At 41.2% G+C, this 20,531-nt stretch overlaps 1 protein-coding gene across 1 annotated transcript in view; it reads right to left on the minus strand.

The window, feature by feature from the left end:
* Positions 1–20,531, minus strand: part of LOC111222336 (junctional adhesion molecule C-like) — a 37,952-nt gene that overhangs the window by 4,461 nt on the left and 12,960 nt on the right. The window contains exons 2-8 of the mRNA XM_022746038.1: positions 3,137–3,205; positions 2,926–3,039; positions 2,690–2,842; positions 1,890–2,092; positions 457–556; positions 196–325; positions 25–79 (exon numbers count right to left, since the gene is read on the minus strand). Coding sequence (XP_022601759.1) covers positions 25–79; positions 196–325; positions 457–556; positions 1,890–2,092; positions 2,690–2,842; positions 2,926–3,039; positions 3,137–3,205 — 824 coding nt within the window. The remainder of the gene's footprint in view (positions 1–24; positions 80–195; positions 326–456; positions 557–1,889; positions 2,093–2,689; positions 2,843–2,925; positions 3,040–3,136; positions 3,206–20,531) is intronic.

Here is a 20,531-nt window from a genome sequence, read left to right on the forward strand (position 1 = left end):
TACTATAGGCATCCGTCTACAAACCTCATCTTCCGTCCTGACGTAGTCCACCCCGTCTCCTTTAGCTGGAACTTTGTAACTGAAGGACACAAAACACATCATGGTTTTATGGATGACAGGTTGAAATGGTGCAGGTTAGAGGGGGATACATGTATGTGTTGATTATTTCAACAGGAGGGGGACTTGGTGTCTTACTTGTTCCCCGTCTGTTTTTGGCTGGAGAAGTAGCCTCGCTTGTACGCACAGCAGATGCCCACTGTTATACACAGGAGCACCACGACCACCACCAGCACTCCCAGTATGATCCCCACCACATCAATATCATCTGTGGAGTCCAAGTGAGAGTGTAGAAATTAAACACTGACATTTTTTTTTTTGACACAAAACTGACTCAGCTCTGATTATCTAGTTCACCATCACATATTCATCCAAGCATTGTATCTGTTACACACTTACACACTTCCATCTTCTGGGGTGGACACTCAGAGTATCCTGCATCGTTCTTCGCTCGACAGAAATAGTCCCCTGCATCTTCTTTTCTGACTGCGTTGAACTTCTGCATGAGAGGAATCACAAACCAATTAAATCTTATACCATCAGTTTGTGTTTAATCAACAGCTGTTTATATCTATGATATTTATATCTATTACAATTTGTATGAATTATATTCTATATTAAATAAAATCAGTATATAGTCGCAGAGGCTAAATACTGGAGTGTCATCGTGGAAGGAAACTAGAGTCCTGTTACTGTGAGTAGAGACAGAGTGACATTCATACCAGATTTACACTCATTGTGATAGGAGACAAAATGTCAGTGGATTTAAATATAAAGAACTGAAAAGAATTAGACTCAGTGCTGTCTGTTCCTGATAAAATAGTGAACAAACGAGCTGAAGTAAGACAGGACGTACATACTGTCTACAGCTTAACTTGACACAGGATGTAAAAATGAACCCTGTTGTAGTGCTGTGAGTCTTTGAGGCAACATACCAGAGCAGCTTGTGGTGCTATATTACACTAACCTTTTAAAAACTACATAAAACAGTGGGTAGTCTGTTTCTCTGTGCAATGGCATTCAAACTTGCTGCACTCACTCTTGTGGGCTTTCAGAAATATTCATAAAATAAATAGTAATAAGTCATTTAATGAATAAGTCATATTTTAATGAATGAAATTGTTATTTTTGTTGTTATTTTCCTTTTCTTTTCCCTCCTTTTTTATGTGTATATACAGTAATGTATAAGAAAGTGTAGCTTTTTTATGTTCAAGCTAAAATATATATATTTTTCTTTAAACCTGCAAATTCTATCTTCTTCATATTTTGGAAGAAAGAAAGATTTATAAAACAATAACAAGAAAAAACTTGATAAACAAGAAATTCTTTTGCATTATTTTCAAAATAATGCAAACTAATCTAATACAAAATAATAATACATTTTACAAATTCCACTGTCTACATCAGCTGTTGGTCATTTTTGTTCAGAGCAGAGTGATCACTGAGTTATCTGTGATAAGTCTAAAAATAGGCCTAACAGCCGAAACCAGAAAGTACAGGAGAAAAAAAACATCCTCTAAACCTCATTGTAACTAACTTTGTAAGACAAACACCAACACTGTAGTTTGCTGTAACATCTTAGAGGGCAGCGTGAAGGCTTACAGGAGAGTGTTGCAGGCGGAGCAGATCGCGCCGTGCTGGAAAGCAGGCGAGAATTGAGGAATGTGCAAACGAGGACAGCAGATTCCCCTCGTGGCTCAAGCCCTCTCGCACCATCAACTGTCTCCCCAAAATATCCGCCCCCACCCCTGGGCGTTGGGCCACCGTCCCTCCTGCCCCACCCTTGCCGCTCATGCGTGTCCTTGTCGAAAGACATGCGCACACATACTAACCAGCGTCCCTGTTTCTGCGTCAAGCGTGTACGAGGAGTTGAAGAACTTGAGGCTGGTCTTGGGGTCGTCGGGAACCTCCTCCCTGTTCTTGAACCACTGGTACTCAGACTTGGGGAAGCCCTCCTCTTCCACGCAGCTCAGCTCAGCTGACTTCCCAAAAGGCACCGATTTCGGGACGCTGCATTTTGGCACCACTGGCTTCACTGGGTTGACACAAAACATATGATCACAGTCACTGTACTGAGTCTTCATGGAGAGCTTTACAGTTTTGATATTCGCCGAGCATCACTGAGATAGCAAACTGACACCATACTGCTCGGCCTATCATTGACTCTGATGCTTTAAAAAACAATGTCACCCTGACCCTGTATGGTTCACTGGACTGCCTGCATTGACAGGACCCAATGGGTACACGATTTTTGACCTGTGCCAAAAAACGCCACCAAAACACGCGCCTGCTTTCTTTAGAACTGCAATTCAGAGCAGATGCAGTTTCAGAGGTTTCCTCTTATAGCCCAGAACACGCCTTTGCAGCTGGGCAGGTCTGGTCATAACGCATCCTCATATGTATGCCAAAGGGTTGGTGCGACCTACAGCACGGTTTCATCTTACAGCATCTAAAGTGTGAATCACTAAGCAAGGTCTCTCTTTTAAGGGCACAATAACAGCCTGTTTTCCACATTTAGATAGACCTTTATCATATTTTGATATCCTACATTTGACTCTGCATGAAACATAGGCACACACACACACACACACACACACACAGATTAACTGATGATGTAAATAAGTCAGAGTACCTCTTACAACAAGGTCAATCACAATCTCATCAAATGACTTGTGGTCATCAGCAGCAGTGACCTCACAACGATATTTTGCTGTGTCCGATCTTGTGGCATTGGTAATCAGTAACGTGGCAGGTTCTCTGATCACTGCTCTGTTCTCGAGGTCACCTGAAGAAACACATGTTCAACAAGGTCAGTAATACATGTGGAAGAGATTGACATGTGACATGTGTGTGCAGCTTCAACATTACCTGAGATCTTCTTGTCAAAGTATACATAACTTGGTCCGTCGTTAGTTATCTTCTTCCATTCGATTCTGGGATTGGTTGTAGTAATGGACTCAATCAAACACGATAACTCGATTTCTGCAGGGTGGAGAAAAGATCAGAGCGGTGACGAGAAATTCATTCAAGACTGATGTGACACAGACAAAGTGTGGGATATTTGTTCATCAGCTCTTACTGTCAAACTCATCGGTCCACGGTGAGTTGTTGTTCGTTTTCAGCACCACTGCCAACACACTTAAGTAGCCTGCAAAACAAGAGAGAGGAGGCGGTACAACATTAGACTCTCCAGAGCATACATTTCCATGATACACTGATGATCTCATGCTAAATGCACAATACCAACTGACAGCCTCTGATGTGCTATGCTTGTTTTAATACCCTCCTTGGGGGTGTTTGTACCCCATTCACTCGTCTTTAATTTCACAAACACAATTTAAGTGAACACAAATGTCAATCCCACATCAGTGTGATGGTCTTAGCATCCCAGCCTTGTTCTCTTAGTGTCCATTTTTAGTTGTGTTGGTCAAACCATTGTGTGTGTGTGTGTGTGTGTGTGTGTGTGTGTGTGTGTGTGTGTGTGTGTGATGAGGGTAGGGGTGCTGTTTCTATGCACAGTGGATAATTGCGCAGGGAGGCATGTGCCCTTTTCAGGGCAAGCTCACCATGCCAGTAGTTCAACCGCCTGCCGAGCCCTTCTCTCTCTCTCCCTCTCTCCCTCTCTCTCTCTCTGTCCCTCCCTCCCTTTCTCTGGGCCTGATGCTGTTGCCCATGTGGGACTAATGGTGCAAAAGCACCCTGGAAAGATCTGTGTTGGTATGTGGTGGAGGGATAGGGCCTTGGGAGGGGGCACTGCTGAATCATCCTGACAGCCTATGGTCCACAAACACATCCACACAAAGTCACTTCCACATGAATGTTAACGAGGGAACAGGCTCATGAACACTTCCACAGACATAAAGCGATGGTCTGGCTTTCAGTTTCAGGATCACTGACTGAAAATCTGTGGAGTGCTTAATCTCCATTTCTACAACCTCTGCTGCTGCTAACTGAACCTTCAAAATAAAAGGAGTAGCAGGAAATGATCATATGAGTTATAACTGTTGTCCTGTATTCTTTTTTACTGACTATACACACGTTTATTTTCACATTTCACAAGTCATGATACATCTCAGTGGTCCATTAGAAAGCTGTTTTAACATCAAGGTTACCTGGACTACGATGAAGTGTATTTTCCCAAATTTGCAGTAGTTTTGTGGTTTCACCACAATCAGATGGTGACATATTGGCTTATTAGTAACATAGATGGATTACTGAAAGAGCATACAAGGAGCAGGCCCAGGGCCCCTGGAGCAGAGCCTCTGCACGAAGAGATGCTAAATGCTAACGCTTCTTGTTGGAAAGTCAATCAAATGACAACAGAAACAATTAACAACCACAAAGAGACAATACATCATCAAAAAGACAAACAAACTGAAAACAAAGACATACAAAAAAAAATCTGCCCCCGTTTGGTTCCCCTATTCAAAAGTTTTTGAATTGCCCCTGAATGGTGCGTACAGTATGTGGGTGTGGTCTGCTCACTAATTAAGTGGTGGAGGTGGTGCTGGCGCCTCTCATTCAAAGAAACAGGGATAACCTGACCTCCACCAACTGTCATCTGGACCCACAGCAGTGTCTAGGGTCACCTGCTAAAGTAGACAGGGTAAGCTGATTAGCCCACAGTCTTTCTGGAGATCATGACAAGACGACAGCTTGTTTTTAGCTGCTGCTGCTGAGAGTAACAACGATGCATGGTCAAAAGTAGGTCATAATTACCGGTACATCTGACAATAAGAGATCTACTGTTAGTGGTACAGTGGAAATGCTAAGTAAATCTGCAGAGCCAGGCCTCCATCATATGCTCATCATGTTCAATTTTACACTAAACCAGAGATGAAGTTTTACCAGATGCTACTCCCAATGCTGACAAATAAAATAGAATAGACAAAGATAGAAGAAAACCATTGTTTCAAGCAGCCGTCTATGCAAACATCTTCCCTGCTGAAAAGTCTGCGAGCAAGACTCTGGATCCAGAACGGTTCCAGGGTGCTGCTCTGTGGCTGACCCTGACCTCGCGGGGGGCTAAATAAATACATAAATAAATAAGTCAACAGATATTTTCCCTATAGGGATCAAGAGTATTGTAGCACCATATTTGAAGCTACTTACAGCTCAGCAGCACAACAGCTGAGGACGACAGTGAAATGTTAAACAATTTTAGCTTTGCATCTTCATGAGAAATTTATTCTGCACTGAGCTACAGCAGCAGAGACAAGTTTTTGGATAAAGTTTAGTTTTACAGCACTAAACAAAAAAGGAAAAAAAAAAGGAAAAAAAAAGAAGAAAAACTGTGTTTTTTAAGTGAGAACTTTAACAAAGAATTGCAGAGGAGTGGGGAGGAGAGTCTGCACTGTCTGCCACCTCTTTAACTTCCTCTCCACGGCACTACATGCTGAAAATCACACAGAGTTCTGGCAGAATTAAAAGCTGTGTAGAGGAGAAATGATTTTTGCTTCTCGTATTGTAGCGACAGTTTTGTACAAATGTGAGCTGTCTACTGATGAAAAGAGGCTGAATGACAATCTTTACACTGAAAGGTAGGAATACGACTGAATCCATGTTTACCTGATCTTCAGTGAAAATCCTGTCAGTTCACTTAATTCACACATGTACAAATATGCTATTTTTACTGTTTCTGACAAAAGTTTGTGTATGTGAGGCATTTCACTGCTTACTTGTGGGTTTAAGTTTCAATTGCACTGCATGTACTGTGTAACTTAATACCAAATCTAACTAGGCCACGTATGCCAAGAGTCCAAAATATCAGAATATGTTGTGCTGAAATAGAATCTAAAACTGATAATAAATTATTCCACGTGATTAATTTAGTTCCAAAACTTTCCATTAAATGAAGCCCTCAGTTTCATCTTTGGTCTGACGGAGCAAACAGAGTTTACCCGCCGTCCCTGTGCTCCTTCTTAACTCCGAGAGTATTAGTGCAGATTAGGTGCCTAAGTGAGCTTGACGTAGAGATAAAAAGCTTGAGAGGTCTTCCGTGGAAACAGCTGTCCAGGAAAGACATGAAACCCCCACTCAAAAGGACTGGCCAGTGAGGTTCTTTTATACTTTACCTCAAGCTAATAAACAGGAGGAACAGAGCAGTGATGACTTCTGAAATAAAGTAATGTTCATCAGTGATGTTACAGAAAAACTACTCAGTATTTTAGAGAGAAGCATTGAATGCTGCACAGTATTACAATAGACTGTATATACTTCACACAAACTCTGCACTCCAGTGTTACAGGAGACACCTGTTTACGGTTTAACTGACCCCGTCTCACATACGAAGTGAATATTTTGAAAATGTCCATTTTTCCAATTTCCTTTTTACACTGTTTAACACGCAGCCTTCAGTCATTTGTGGAACTAATTTTCCAACTATACAAACAATTTATATGTTTGTGTTACTTCATTCTATTCTCCTCTGTTTTATGATGATTTGTTTTTCTTTTGTTTTAATTGCTGTTTCAATCCCATTTTTGCTTTCTCCTAAATACTTTGTAACTTTGTTAATAAAAGTGCTAATATTATCATTATTATTATTATTATGATTATTATTATTGTTACAAGTATACAATTTATTGATTAGGCAAACCAAAGGAAATTAATGGACAAGTGTTCTTATAATCAATTAATTGTTTGAGAATTTTTTCAAGCGTAAATATAATAAATGACATGTGCTTGTTCCAGCTTCTTAAATGTGAATATTTGCTGCCTCTTATGGTTTAATTATCTGTTGTCTGGACAAAACAAGGAATTGAGATTGAGATAAGCACTTTTCATGGTTTTGTGACACTTTAAAAACAAAACAATCAACTGATTAACTAAGAAAATAACGGCCAGATCAATCAATTAATGAAAACAATTGTTAGTTGCAGACCAAGTAATTTGCAGTCTTTCAAGAAGTCTTTCATTCAATTAAATTTTTGAAGTGTGAACTTAGCAACAACCAAACAAAGAAGATACAACTTTGGGCGTTCATGATAAAACCAATGGCTTCCTAAATATTTCAGCAATCTATTTAACAACTGCTTCCTCCTGGGTTTCCTTTCAGCACAGGTTGCGTCTGTGAAACAACAAGAAACAGCTGGACCGTCCAGTGTCAAGTATCTGAGCTTGGTGAAAGCTCGGGAAGTGCTGACTGTGTGTTATGAGAGCGGTGTTTCCCATCTCTCCTCCAGTCCGTCTGACACATCCTTCCCTGATCATGTCCTACTCATCCCGTCTGCGTTCCCGTCTCCTTGAATAGCCTTAGAGGTCTCGCCCTTATCTCCTGTACCAACGGAGTCGGTGATAACTACATGTGATTACTTTTATTAGTGTGTCTCACACACTAGAGCAAAGCAGAGCGCGAGCGGGTCTGTGTGTAAAATGTGTGATGTAGAATCTTAGCACCATGCAGGTGCTCAGTGACCTACATATTCCATCATTTTCTTTTCTCTGTTTCCTTTTTCCTTCTTGGTTGGACACAGCTGTGTGAGATCTGGCAATCTGCAAATCTGCATCAAAGTTTTTTTTTTTAATCTTCCTTGCTGCCCCCATGATGGGAGCAGGGTTTTCTCTGTAATCTTAGTGTAATGCCCTCATAAACCCCCCAGGTTTTACATTGCTGAATAATACAATAAGCAAAGAGGAGCTGGGTATTTCTTGATGCCTGCACTGTGTAATGAATCCCTCCTTTTTTTCTGTTGTTCCCCCTGGGACGCCGCACTTGTTTCCTCTACCGCTGCTCGGTGAATCCAGAGAGGTGAGGCTGGTATCATAAATAGAAAGGTTCAATTAAGCAACCGGTGATATTCCCTGTGGATCATCTCTGCCTCGTGCCTGTGGAGAATATTCCCACGCCCTTTGGAAGCTCAGACATCAAAGTACACACACCCAGTTTCACTAACTATCAAACAGTTGCTGTTTGGAAACTCTTCACGTATCCAAGTGCTGCTTGAGATGCACAGAACCTCTGAGCCGAGTCTGTGAGTAAACAAGATGTTGATGTGGATGACCATGAGGCTGCTAATATTCTTTTATTATATATTTTATAAAATGAATTACCTTATTAATTCTGATCTGCTAGATTCATGAAGTGCAGAGTAGGAAACTAATTTTCTTCCCTTGTCCAGCAGAAATCTGACATCTGCCCCCAGACATCTCCATCTTCCATATTTTTCTTCTATAAAAATGACAGGAACGCACTGTTTGTGTCACGTGTTTTCTGTGCTACATTAAGGACATCAAATAGCAGCAGTAGCTTTAACACCTTTCCACAGGCAATGTAGAATGAGCATGTGCATCCAAACACACGTGTAGAGTCAGGCGCATGAATATGAGAACATACAGTACACGCAGCTAATGTTACATGAATAACATGGCCTAGATACCCCCTGATATGCATTCAGCACAGTGTTTCCAATTTAAACATCAGCAAACAAGCAAACCAAGGAAGCAAACAATGACGAGACTGGTGAGGAGCGAGGGCACGTTCTGTCACTGTGCTAAGGGAGACTCAACTGGGCCCACCGGTTCATCATTCTCCAATTATCTCACAAGTACATAAACACATCACCCTGTGCTGCTTGTTCTCTCCACCGCCTCTGAATAAAGCAACTTGAGTAAGAAAAAAAACAACAAAAATGAGAAATATGTTCATCATCACATCAAAAGCTGAGCAAAGTCAACAGGAAAACACCCAGCAAGCAAACAAACAGGTAATTAGCAATGTAAATCTGTGAGACTCACACTAATCTAATGAGGAGTATTCACAACAAAGTCCAGACCAGTGTCAAAGAGTCAGTGTGCACATCTTTACAAATACAGGTTATTACTTTTTATTTCTTTTTGATAACATAATCTGATTGTTTCTATTTACTGACATTTAACAATATTACTGTAAATGTGCTATGGTTAGATAAACAGCCAGTTTTCACAGTTTATTTCACACATGCCTGTTGGGTTACAACAGGACAGAATGCATTGCTTCTTTACAAATACGAGAGTGCATTATCTTCAGTTTGATATAGGACTGAAACTTACAATTATTTTTATCATTTCACACCCAATCAGATTGTTTTGGCAATTAATACATTTATGACCTGAGTCCAAAAAAATGTCAGAATATAATGAAAATTGTGTCCAAGGTGACATGTACAAGTTATTTCCAAATCCAGAGGATTTACAAACCTTTCCAAACTGAAATCAATGTTTGGTATTTTGCTTTGAAATAAATGTTTTGTTTTCTGTTTGTGGATAGACTAATTGATTAAGCCTAGGACAAACCAGGTATAAAGACTATTTCAACCAACTTGCACTGATTTTTAAAAAAGTCTTTTTACAGTTGGGAAGGAGCATAAACTTCGCAACTGACTAAATACACTAGACAACAGACCAAAACACTGTTCAGTAACCTCTGGAGCTCTGAAGGTAGATGACCCTGCAAATTCTGTGAGAGCACCAACTATCGCGTGCTCTTGAACCGAAACAAACATGGACGGCAGCCAGCAGCTTGTGCTGTTGATATGCAGCGACACTTGTGCTGAAAAGGCCAAAAAAGGAAGAAAAAAAAGCTCAGAGTTTGGGTGAGATTCTGGATGGAGAGGTGCGGAGACCCTCCCGAGGGAAATGGAGCTGAGTGTAAAATGACTTCGGGTTAGGTGAAGCTGCTTATCTACCAGTGTCACATCATCAGTCTCAGATGTCAGTTGCAAATATCAAACGTGTTCAGAAGAAATCACTGTCAGTGACTGGATCTGAAGACTTTAGATTAGGAACTTTACATATCACACCGTTTGATTTTATCTGAAGACTGTCAACAAGAGCTGAACCAGAGCGGAACAGACCCGGTCCAACCTCCAAATCATGTTTATAATTGACTCAACAGTCGTAATGTGTGTCCACGCCTTTTGTTTCAGCTCTTCTTTAATATGTTTTCAGATACATTTTAAACTATTTAAGGACAATTAACAAGGGCAAAAATAATAAGGAATAATTGGATAATTATGCACATTTTCTTTTGGCACAAGGCTGGAACTGACACACTCATTTAATGACCTTAGATCATTAGATCACTCCTGCAAATAAAGCCCTATGAATGACTATGTGACTCAGCCCTGATAGCTGGATAAAGACCTGCCCTTCACAACTCATGCTGTGTGAAGAGGTTGCCAGGTCTCCTGTGGGGTGTCACTTGTGCATCCCCTTATGGAGTCTCCGCTTGAGTTTTTCTCCTGAAAGCAAACAGAGGCACTTTTAAAGGGTGTAAATGTTTATGTTCTCATACAAACTAGGTTACTGTTTTTGGCAGTTACACACACAACAGCTAAGTTGCACAAAAGTTCAACGTGAGCCCTGAGCAGAATCCGACCGAGCCAGGAGAGAGAGAGAGAGAGAGAGAGAGAGAGAGGGTGCTTTCCAAAGTGTTTTAAGGGAAAAGTGTTGAGAGAAACAAAATGTGCTTTGAGATTTAGAGAGTTGTGTCACAGTGATGTCGTCGTGAGGACAACGGAAGTAAAAGTAAAAAAAACGTAAATAACTACTGCTGATAGTCAATGGTGATTGTTGTTTTACACAGAGACAATAAAATGATTATTCAGTGTAAAACAAATATATTACAATCCGGTGTCTACTAGCCCCTACGTAAAAGTTAAATATCACTTCAAGCCAAGTTACAAACAGAATAATACGATAGTAAATCTCTAGAGGTATGGGCCTTTAATTTTAGATCTTTAAATCATGTGCTGTAACACTGGGGCACTGACTGGAGGCAAATGAAAAGTTCAACAGCGTATTGCTGAAGCGCTCTCATGTCTTGCATGCTTTACCCCGAGGAGATGCTAATTTCCATTTGATAAAAGTCTATGATGTCAGCTGGGACACAAAGCCTGACAAATTAATTCATAAGAGCATCACATATTACCATAAGCTTCTTTCTGAGAGACGATTACAGCTAGATCCTAGACAAAGCATGCTCTGGTGCTCCAGTTCCCATAGCAATATTGGTGATATTTCCATAGTAACTGGATTCTCTTTCTGTCTTTATTTGCTATTTCCCCTCCACCCCCACCCCCACTGGTGACCAGAGCGAGAAAGGATCCCACCTGTTTTGGTAGATGTGGGAGAAAGTGACTGAGCAGACCTCAGAAGTCTTCTTAAACGAAAATAGTAACCTCTTGACATGATGACAATGAGGGGGAGGTTTTAGGGCTGAGCGGGCAGGAGAATGACCCCAGGTTGTATTGTCACAGCTGTGGTCGTCCAACAGTGTCAGACTCTCCCTAGCCCCACGTGTATATTCAACTTTCTTCTTCCCACTCACACCTACTTTTACCTCTGTGCTGTCAGTGTGTTATGAGAGTTCTCTAGACCTTGATGTGAGATTACCACAGAAGAACTACTCATGAGATCTCATAACATCAAACATGTTTCGATTTGTGGATGAGTAATCTTTTTGTTTGATTGACTGGGGAAATCACCTTCTACTGGCAGGAGAAAAACAATTTTTCATTACATACTGAAGCTTTCAACAACAGACTTTGTGTTGCTCTGAGCTTGTGCTGAACTGCAAATTTATCTAAGCCATAAACATAAGGCATTTTTTCCCTTCTTCTTCTGCTGTGGTCATGTTAGCAGTCTATATTCACTTTACTTGTTACATGACTAAAAGAGCCTGTGGGAGAGCTGTCAGTCTGAGTGGCAAACATGGTGAGAACACTCAAAAGGATGAATTTTAGGAAAATGTACATGTGGACAGGTTGAAACAAAGATAAGGCATACTGCATCAGATGCTCCTCAGCTGCTGAGCAAATGTCACCACGTTTGAGCTCAATGGCTGGACCCGGAGCATGTCACTGAAGGAGCAGCAAACTGCAAGTCTATGTTAAATATGTAGCTATATTAAACCTACGTATAAATGTATCACATGCTGATCAGGGCTGGAGTTGTTCACTAAATTCATGGATTGCTACATACAGCACGTTGGTATGTGGGTCATAGTTTGATCTGTTTCCTGTAAGAGCAGGAGAGCTAACAGCTCCCTGGGCTTCCTATTTCTTCCTATTTCTGTCTAAGTTGAATGGTAAACATACATCACTTTAAAAACTACTGGTCATATAATAGGATTATTAAACAATAATATTAAAGGAATAGTTCAACATTTTGAGAAATGGACATATTCACTTTCTGGTTAGATGAGAAGATTGATACCACTCTCATGTCTGTATGCTAAATATAAGGACAGCAGCTGGTTAGCTCAGCTTAGACTTGAGACTTAAGAAACAGAAGGAAACAGTTGAAACAGCCTGGCTCTGCCTACCAGCACCTCACTAATTCACAAATTATATCTGCCTTGTTTAGTAGAGTGGTATCAATCTATTCATCTATCTCTCAGCAAGAAAGCGAATGTGTATATATCCCAAAATGTCGAACTATTCCTTGAACTCCTTTAACTTTGTTGCTTCCAGCATGTTGGATGGATTAACTCAGTCACTCTTCCCGTGGCCATGTAACATTAACCTGGCAGAAGTATAATTTTCAGAGATGAAAGTGGTCAGGCTAAGGTTGTGCTCAGAATGCAAAGTGGTCATTATACAATAAGCTTTAACAAGCACAGGAGAAGAGTAAAGAGATGAAGATGAGCAGCAGGAGGGGGAGGTAAAGGAGACATACTGTATATATATCTGCATACACACACACAGTGTCCACATACTGCATGTCACAGTACACAGCACCTGAGAATGGATGAAAACATACAAAATACAAGTCTAAATACAAAAAGCTAATTTATTGATTTTAAAGGCTGCATATAAATGAAATTACGCTATGAGGATTTTCAGTTGAATTAAGTTGTCCTATTCACGTTTATCCTGAACTCAGGGTGATGTCCCAGACAAGCATTTTCCCAACAACCATTCTACTCCTGATAAACTCATTTTGTCTGACTCAAAGTTGTATCCTGGTTTCAGGAGTTAATTCAAATGTGTCCTATCTTTTCCAGGTGTACTCAGCTTTCCCCACAAGGCCTCCTTGTGTATTCATTTATTCTGCATTTACATATGAGGCTGCTGTAGGCCCTGATCTGTGAGCCCGGTAAGGCCAGGGCCACCCATGTGCCTTACTGCTGGTGAGCCCTCTGATCTAGGCAGGGTCAAAGACTCGGCCTGAGCCAATGGGAGGATGGAGGGTAGCGGAGGAGCCGATGGTGTCACTGAATGCCTGGGAACCTGTCACTTTGTGTCAGTGTTAGCGTCTACATCTGGCCTGCTCTCACTCTGACCTCAAGCTAAGTACGACTAGCTCACAGGACTGGACCACAGAGGAGGAAAAGCAACTTTTAATCTTCCACCTTACACGCAGCTCCACTTGCCGCGATGCCAGTCACTGTGTTGAGCCATCACTTCACATCAGTGGACTCCACACTCACTGAATGGCTGTTTAGGAAACATGCACATTTAAAAATATTTAAATATTTCTAATTTAGACCTTTTATTGCTGTTGTATTGTAGACCTTGCTACAACAAGAAATTGCTGTTGGCACAAACAACATCTTTAAGACTTATTAAATTGTACAGTACAGGGAGGTCAAAATGTAAATTATATTATTTTCCTGTCATCTCCTTGCACATCATCACAAATCATTACATGATATATTTTTTTTCTTTTAATTTTGCGATATTTGTTGCAGGCAAATATATATATAAAAAAAACATATATACAGCATTAATAATGCATTATGTTTCTTTCTATACAAACCCCACAGGCATGTTCATTGATATCAGTCATAAAGCAGATGGGTCATATGTGTCAGGCTATACAATAGACTCAAAATGATTGCAGAGTATCTTCCTCACCATGATGGACAACACAGAATAAAATAATCTTTCTATATTATACACTGTTATATATTCATAATTCCTTTAATCCATTTATTATTATATCACATACTGCACCATAACTGATGCAGACACATTACACATACATTTTATACTATACCAAACGTGTCAAATGGACAATTGGACAATGGACACCTTCTAAACACAGGGCTCTTGTTCTTCCTCACATGCTGTCAAAGTTGTTCTCCACAATAAGGCATTTAGAAAGACCTAATATCCACTGAATGATCTACAACGATAATATTACTCATTCATCAAGTCATGTGAAGCATCTCAGCCCTCAGATAATCAGATCCTGGCTGCTGTATAAAAATAGTGCTGTTGTTTGGTATCACACTGCCTCTTCACATGGTCCCAGCAGCCGTGCATGCCAATGGAGACCTTTGTTTTGTGACACAGTTTCAGGCTGTAGGAGTGAATGAATGCTTAATTAAACAGACCAATAGTCCATGGGTATTGTGACTGAGGACACAATAACCATCAAACACACACAATGTGGAAACGCAGACCTAAGCCTATTGACCAAAAAAACCCAGTCACAAGACCCTCATGGAAAACTTGATACAGCGCAGAGTTATATTTGAGATGCAGTGTAATTCCAGTATTGCACTCTGTGCTGAAAGACTGTGCCCCCTCCCTTGCCGCTCTCCGAACGTGAATTATTAGCAACATGACGATGTCTGTCAACTGTGCAATGATATTCATTTTGTTGTAAAAATATAAAACATTAAACATAACTAAAATGTCCAGTGGTGCCTTCACAACTCTTTTGTAGACACACTTGCTGCATAATTTCATTATCTTTTAAATATTAAAAGCAATACTCACTGTGTCTGTGGCAACATTAATAACAAGCACTGGGAGCGAGATAATAAACCTACAAGTGGTGATACAAGACAGATTTCTGTGCCAGTATTAAAACTTCAGCTGCACTTCAGCGATGATAAGGACCATCACAGGTAATATCCTGCGAACAGGCTAGCATTCAAATGTCCAGCCTCTATTTATAGTGGCTGTCAGCACCAGCCACAGCCCCCGCTGTCTGCTAATTGGGATCCCTCCCAGGTAAGAAGTGTAAGCAGCGGTAGCTCTCCCTCGCCTTTCACAGACACCCAGGGAATCCTTGACCATACTTCATGATGAAATAATTGGCTGCTCATTTTTCTAGCCCAGGTCAGCCTCTTGAGGGAGACAGTGAGAACGCCTTGTCAAAACAGATCGAAACATAAGGCCAAGAGGCTGAGCTGGCCTCCCCTGGCGCAGCATCTCTGTTATGCGAACAATCTGACATGCCACACATGTTGGATGTCCAGATGAATTGGGGAGCGCCATGGCGTCAGCTTAAAGGAGATCTAACAGGAAGGCGGGGATGAGGTTGGGGTGGGCTAATTCAACTCACAGCAACAGTTTTTTGGGATGTAGTAAGAGTAAAATCCCATACTTGAATTGGAGCTGCTACCACAAAAATCTGTGTTAAATCGCACCACAGTCAGTGCCAGAATTAGCTCCTCACCACACTCTGCACAGATGGCATCAGCGGCACTCATTGCAAATGCTTCACATTCTAGTCCAGACTGCCTGACCCCTTCCTTAATCCTAATTAGGAATGCAATTTCCACGCAGACCTTTTTGAAACATGATGAAAATAAACATTTGCATGGCCTCAGCTCTGGCTTGTGGGCAGTATTATTTCATGATTCTGAGAGTCCACTGATTGTGACGCCATTTTAAACTGATCACTGGAGCAGGGATTTATAAAGGACTATTGCTACTGTGCACTAACCTATATCCTCCCTGTGGGTCAACAATGAACTGGTCAGATAATAATGCATGGTGGTAAATCCCTGGATAACATTCTGCTGCCTGTCCCCTCTACCACACACACCGAAACCTCCCCCACCCAATGCACTTACACCAACACCCACACCCACACACACACACACGCACACGCACACACATTCGATCCTCAATAGAAATATTCTCTCTTCCCATTAGCATGCCACAAAGGATTAACCAATAATTCCTCTACAACATATAAAGATATATACTCACATCTGAAGATATCAGGCTAATCTGGCTGCTGGGATATTAACGTGGGTATTTTTTTGACCAGCCAGCAGTTCCTTTACCTAATAATGCCCCATTTGGCCGGCACACTGACAGAGAGATATGGGGGGGCAGCTGAGCCACTCTGCCACAGCCTGCAGAGATAAGCGCTCATTGTTGAGGTCGTGGACGGTGAGCGTAGCTGACCACGATGAGCTAAGGCTCAACTGACAACTGAACAATAACACAACACCACACAGCAGAGACATGTTGACTTAACAGGTCCAAAAGGTTTAATCTGCCCCACTTCCTGCATGCTCCAAGGATGCCCGCTGTGGGGTGAAAAGAGCTGAACTGAAAGGGTGTTTTTTGCGATGCAGCCTTTAGGGACACACCATCTTTAAACACAACTCTGCTAACTTTTATTTTTAACTGTTTTCATGAGTTTTGTACTTTGCCCTGCACGCGTCTACAGCATGGGCAGGAGTTCAGTGTGTTTTGATGCCTCTACACTGAAGAGTCGTCTCATCTATGTTCATTGTAATGAAATGGCACTAACCAACTATGCATGAATGCCAACAGACAAATGTAACAATGCATTAAACACACACAACAAGAGTGTAGCCAAATGCACTCATGTCTTGGACTGTGTAGCTTCACATTTGTGGCACTCAGGAGCATAATGTGTGAGATGGCAGCAGGAAGTTTATGAAGTCTTCATAATAGAGCTTCCCAGAAGTCATCAAGATGCTATCATCTAAACAGCAGGCACAGGACAAATCCCAGTATCTCTAAAGTCTACTCTTAAAACAGTGGCTTCCCACAGCCTGGCCTATTAATTGGCCTTTGTTTTCACCCTAGAACAAAAACCATCTTGTGTAAGCGGAGGCCTGAATACTGGAAAAGCATGGCGGTTGGATTGACATGATGTGTATCTGATTACTGATGAAGACTTCAGAAAGTGGCTCCAAATTTCACAACACTTCATACAATTTTTGTTTTTTCAACAGATTAATCATAACTGACTTGTTATGTTGTGAGAGCTGCCCACATGCCATTCCAGTTAACTGTTTTCCACAAACTGTAGGCTGCACAGTGATCAGTAAGAGTCTGCAGCACTGGAAGCTGATGTACAGTATAACTACACAGTGAGTCTTCTAAATCCCTCACAAACTAAAAAGATGCTGTTTAAGAAAATACAATATACAGTAAAGGAGAGTTTATCTGATTGTTGCTTGCACTTAATATCTTCAGTAACAGACTGAAGGGTGTGCCTGCTGACTTTGTGAGAAAAAGTCAATCAGTGTGGTCAGGCAAAGAGTCAAAGGTCAATCACGAAGCTGCTGCAAAGATTTACTCTTTGACAAAGATTTCCTTTAAACGAGCCCCTCGCAAACTATGGCAACTGGCCTGCATGTTGTATAATGCTGTGGGAAGCAATTCTGGCTGTTTCATTGTTCCTTAGTAAGCACTAATGTGAAGTACATGAGGAGGATTGCAGAGTGTGAGGTCGCCAAAAGCGTTTGAGTATGTGGGGATGACTGGTCACAGGTGACCTGAGCTTTGACAGGCAGCCAGGGTGGAGGGGACTGGGGGTCACTTGATGCCCCCATGTTTTCAACACAAGACTTTAAATGGAGAAAGTAAAGGACATGATCAGAGACACAACTTTCTCTTGTGTGTTTGTTTAGAAGCTCCACTGGAGAGCTCTTTCTGGTTGATGTACAAACTTGGTTGAACACATACATTAGAAAACAAGCAATTACTTTTAGTCTGGAGAATTTAAACCACGATGAGGTTCAGAAGTTTTTGTTTTGATACGTGCTCGTTTCAATCTCTGAAATACAGTAACCTAATTAAAAGGGTGGAGATGCTTGTTTCATAAACCAAACCAGACTTCCAAATTCCATTTTGTCAGAGACTGGAAATAAATCATGACTGTTACTCATTTCATAGAGATAGTTTTTTATGAACATGTTGAGCCTAGCATGTCAAAAAAAAAAAAATAATAAAGAAAAATAAATATTGAGACATCAAAGTGTGCAGTTTTCAAACAGGAATTTGCCAACAAGCACCCCCCTCAGACAACAAATGTGCATAAAGACATACTCTAGACTCAAATAGTTTGCACAGGCTGGCTGAGCTGTGGAACCAGGAATGTTACTTCAACAACAGCTGAGGAGGGAAACCATCTGAGACTCCTGCTGCTGACCCCCCCCCCCCTGAAGCCACACTGCCATCACCTGCTCAGGGAGAAATCCTTGATGGGTTTCCGTGGGAAATACCAGACAAAGGCATCAGACAGCCAAACGACTGACCGTTTCATGCCACCCATTTTGTTTCCAGGCTGTTACGTGACCTGTGCCATCATGTGTACAGTCACACAGGAAGTAAAGGTGTGCTGTGCCCAGTTACAGTGAAACCTACTGGTCCGGGAAACAATGGCTAAGTTCCAAAGAGCTTTCATGGTAAGAATAGAAGACAGCTGGCGACCTCAGTCACCTGCTGTCTCTGCTTGCGTCAAACATAACTGCTCTGCGTTCTGTGTGCTATGGCATACATGTGCTCCTCTGTTCAATATTAAGTTCATTACCTACAAAACTTTGTCCTTTGTAACAATCGAAAACAAAGTTTAATGCCACGAAAATAATGAGAAAGAATCATTTTCAATAGAATGTTTTCCAAACAGCTAAGAATCAAGGAATGTTTATTTTAAGATTACGAAGCACTCTGGTGTTTATACAAAAACTAAAACCTGCACACATCTGGGAAATCCAAACCCAGTTGAGTTCATAATTTCTTACTTTTGACTGCCCAAATGATGCAGACTTCACATGCGACATAAAAATACATTGATTCAGCTGCATGTAGGAAAAAATAACTTGTTAACTCAGTACAAGCGGACATTAGCCACAGTGAGCAGAATAGACCCTGCAGGCACTCAGCTGGCGACCAACGTCGTTAGATGTTGATATTTGGTTGAATGTAAGTTGTGACGTCAGGTGATCAAAATTCAATGTCAGGACAATGACTAATACCAATGTTAATTTGACATAGAAGACTGACAGTTGACGTTGATAGTTTGTTGGATTTCAGTTATGTTGTTTAGTAAACAAAATTAAGCATCTTCTCATGCCATCTACATACAATACATTCTGGTCATAAGCAAAAAAACATCATCTGCTAAACGTCACAATTAGCCAATGTTGGCTTTTGACATCCAATTTTCATTTCCAAAATTTAGCGTCTGTTCGACGTTAGTGTCGTTCATTGACATCCACTGACGTCACTGGGTATTATATCAATTATAGAATAGCTTCACTTGTCAGTATTTTCCCCAGGAATGTCCAGAACTAAAAAAACTAAATAGTGGACAAGAAGTAAGATCCAGAAGTACTCCACTGCTTGTGAGTGTGCTCAGCAGGCCCAGCCCTGACAATCCGTGACTACCACCGATTAGACTCAATCAGCTTAAATACATCTGTCTCAACACTGAAAGAAAAACGGTATAATGGAGCAGGCACAAGTGGTTATATCGCATTCATAATGATTGTTATACTCAGATCTGACTGGGACCTTTAAGTTGAATACCAGCACATCACAGCAGAGCTCATCCCTGACTGCAGAACAGAGCTTCTCACTGAGCAACGTTACCACGCTCACAATTGCCCCAAAGGAAGCCGCCCACAGATGTGAACACTGATGATCTTGAGTGTTGATGATCTCAGATAAAACTGTACAGTCGCTCAGTTCTGCATGAGTGACTCTCAGCAAGGGAAGGGCAGGAAGGAGGGGTGGGGGTGGGTGAGCGGGGGATTCATTACACCGAGCTCTGGCTGGACGGAGGCTGTTCAGAGACACTCATCAGCACAAAAATACAGAATCCCTCTGAAAGTGTGGTGGAAAGCTCATAAAACCATAAGATCATTGTTCTAGCTCACACCAGATTGGGCCAGAATTAATGGTTGTGAGGGAGCTGCAGGTTCAACTTTGGGGTGGGGTGGGGTGGGTGTAGAGGTTGGTGGCCTCTTGTATGTTTTTCCTCTCGTTCACCTCTCCCAAAAAGCATACACATATTCTCAGGCCTTGTGTGTGCACCATAAACTTTACCCCTGCTGACTAAAAGGCTTTTGTTCTCGTGTTTTCTGCTGTTGTTTTTTTATTTTCTCTATAAATTATTTGTTGACTCTTTGCTTTTGTATGTTGAATATTTTAGGAACTGCACATCTGCGCTCTGTGTATTCTTGAGTTCAAGAGAATAACCCTGAGATGCGACTTTGTTTTTAGATTTGAGTCAGACGAGAAGCAGACAGAAGCTAATCAAGAAACTAGTCAAACACCTGAAGAACAAGCAATCTTAGCAATGCCCATTTTCAAAGTGTTACAGCTATCCTGGTGGTGGTCCATGGCAAGACATCGCTGCCAAGTTCATTTAAGTCCTTTTCAAGTTTCAACCAAGATTACATACAGCTACAATTTGTCCAGCTGTAGGTGCAACTACCTCATCTGTACTTATATGCATTTTGAAAATGGAGAATCTTTTTTTTT

Source organism: Seriola dumerili, unplaced genomic scaffold, assembly GCF_002260705.1.
Source record: "Seriola dumerili isolate Sdu_G_001 unplaced genomic scaffold, Sdu_1.0 BDQW01000091.1, whole genome shotgun sequence".
Taxonomy (NCBI): domain Eukaryota; kingdom Metazoa; phylum Chordata; class Actinopteri; order Carangiformes; family Carangidae; genus Seriola; species Seriola dumerili.